Below are 2799 nucleotides of genomic sequence, written 5' to 3'. Positions count from 1 at the left end.
CTGTTATCAAGGAATTACGAATATTCATTCAAATTTTTCTCTCTGAATTCCATTCCCCCCCCCAATCAGTTCTGCTAACAATTTTCCTCAACTTTGGGGAATTATTCCTCTTGGAGCACTAAGTGTCAATCAATAATAATGGTTGGGAACTGTCCATTTAAATGTAAATCAGTTTCAATTTTATTTTCCTCTTCTATATCATATGCTCTCATCGTTGTCTCTTGTGTAAACTAAAGAGTCCCAGACTTTTCTGTCCTTAATAGAGACTGGGTGACCAAAACTGACCACATATGCAGAAAATGTTATTCTCCATCCCATAACTTAGGGAGCTGAACATTGTTTTGTTTTGTCCACTGCTGCAAATGAGCAGGTGTTTCTCTTGAGGTATTATCAATGCACCCAGGTCTTTTCCCTGAGGTATGTTCTAGTTGGGATGTTTCTCACAGCACATGTCTTCGAAATTTTTTTTTCTTTTGCCCTCTCTGAATTTCAGCAACTGGATGAATGGGGAACTCCCTTCAGTAAGGACTCCCAATCCAGACTCGCATTGCATTAAGGAACAATTATAGATAACCAGTATCCACACTTGTGTTTCCTGCTTGTGCCTCTTAATGTTCCCCCACCACAAAGTGTACACATTATTAATGCAGGGAGCAGAATAAAATTATGGAATTGGATTTAGTAGGGTCCTTGTTCATATTTATTTTCTCAGAATAATGAAAATGTCATTTTTCAGTGTGTGAAGAGTGATCAATCTGCTTCTCCCATGAGAACAGCCTCCACTAATACATGTAGTGTCTCATATTAACGTTGTCTCTCCATTTAGGCATTTGTACTTCGACCATCACCCGAAATCCTGGGAACACACAGAAAGTCAGGGGAACATACAGTACATGCAGGAGACACCTTATGACTCAGAGTTGGACATTTTCTCTCCTACACCATGTCAGATTCTAACACAACCGACTTCACTAACCCCTCCACCTTCATCCTACTTGGCATTCCTGGCCTGGAGGCAGCCCATATCTGGATCTCCATTCATAGAATCATAGAATCATAGAATCATAGAATATCAGAGTTGGAAGGGACCTCAAGAGGTCATCTAGTCCAACCCCCTGCTCAAAGCAGGACCAATTCCCAGCTAAATCATCCCAGCCAGGGCTTTGTCAAGCCGGGCCTTAAAAACCTCCAAGGAAGGAGACTCCACCACCTCCCTAGGTAACGCATTCCAGTGTTTCACCACCCTCCTAGTGAAATAGTTTTTCCTGATATCCAACCTGGACCTCCCCCACTGCAACTTGAGACCATTGCTCCTTGTTCTGTCATCTGCCACCACTGAGAACAGCCGAGCTCCATCCTCTTTGGAACCCCCCTTCAGGTAGTTGAAGGCTGCTATCAAATCCCCCCTCATTCTTCTCTTCTGGAGACTAAACAATCCCAGTTCTCTCAGCCTCTCCTCATAACTCATGTGCTCCAGACCCCTAATCATTTTTGTTGCCCTCCGCTGGACTCTTTCCAATTTTTCCACATCCTTCTTGTAGTGTGGGGACCAAAACTGGACACAGTATTCCAGATGAGGCCTCACCAATGTCGAATAAAGGGGAACGATCACGTTCCTCGATCTGCTGATTCCCTTCTGTGCTATGTACACCATGGCCGTATTGGGGAACTTCACCCTCCTCTTCATCGTGAAGACGGAGCCGAGCCTCCACGGGCCCATGTTCTATTTCCTCTGCATGCTGGCCATCAGCGACCTGGTCATGTCCACATCCACCGTACCCAAAATGTTGTGCATCTTCTGGTTCAATTCGAGGGAGATCAGTTTCAGTGCCTGCCTCACCCAGATGTACTTCGTTCACTCCTTCTCAAAGATAGAGTCTGGAATCCTCGTGGCCATGGCTTTTGATCGCTACGTGGCCATCTGCCATCCCCTGAGATATTCCAGGATCCTGACAAACTCTGTTGTGACCAAGATAGGCCTGGCCGTGGTGCTGCGTAGTGGCATAATCACATTACCCTATCCCTTCCTGGCGAGGCAGTGGCCATATTGCAGAACCAACATCATCCCCCACTTCTATTGTGCGCATATATCTGTGGTGAAGCTGGCCTGTGCTGACATCCGCATCAGTAGTTACTATGGCCTGTTTAATCTTCTCTCTGTGAGCGGAATGGATTTATTTTTTATCGCCGTGTCCTACACTCAGATCCTCAGGGCCATCTTCCGCCTCCCCACAAAGGATGCCCGGCTCAAAACTTTTGGGACCTGCATCTCTCATCTTTGTGCCATCTCAGCTTTATACATCCCAGATTTATTCTCCTCTCTCATTCAGCGGTTTGGCCACAATGTGCCATTGCATATCCTCATTCTCATTACCAGTGTGTACCAGCTGGTGCCACCCATGCTACACCCCATCATTTATGGGGTGAGGACCAAACAGATCCGGGGCAGGCTGCTCCAGCTCTTTACTCATAAAGAGACCTAAATGTTTTCTCCTCTTGCTCTGGCTCTGAGATTGAGCTCTGTGCAGAGCTGGCTAGTCCATGTTGCTGGGGTCTCTTCCCTGAATCACTTACTGGAGAGACAGAGAGACATTGAACCCTTTTCTGTCCTTATTGGGCTGTGTCAATGTGATGAACTGGGGAATCAGTCTTTGCACACTACATTGGGTTGCCACATTTCTAATTGATCTTACCTGGGTGCCTGAAATTGCAAGCTTGCCCCATCTCTTCTGTCAAACCTCGACTCTGCTGTGTGTCTTCTCCCCAAGGCGCTGCCCCTGTCACTTGCTCCTGTCTCCC

General features: G+C 46.4%; 1 protein-coding gene across 1 annotated transcript; it reads left to right on the top strand.

Moving 5' to 3' along the window:
* Positions 1 to 1652: 1652 nt before the first annotated feature.
* On the top strand, positions 1653 to 2483 carry LOC128848219 (olfactory receptor 52R1-like). The gene has a single exon (XM_054048101.1). It carries the CDS (start codon positions 1653 to 1655, stop codon positions 2481 to 2483), a length of 831 nt encoding a protein of 276 aa, XP_053904076.1.
* Positions 2484 to 2799: the final 316 nt, after the last annotated feature.

This window comes from Malaclemys terrapin, chromosome 1 (assembly GCF_027887155.1).
Source record: "Malaclemys terrapin pileata isolate rMalTer1 chromosome 1, rMalTer1.hap1, whole genome shotgun sequence".
NCBI lineage: Eukaryota > Metazoa > Chordata > Testudines > Emydidae > Malaclemys > Malaclemys terrapin.
Note: the sequence above shows the minus strand (reverse complement) of the source record. Positions and strands in the feature narration are given on the sequence as shown.

Bases quoted from the DNA above. Each gene is read 5' to 3' on its own strand.
- LOC128848219 (XM_054048101.1), top strand. From the start codon at position 1,653: ATGGCCGTATTGGGGAACTTCACCCTCCTCTTCATCGTGAAGACGGAG.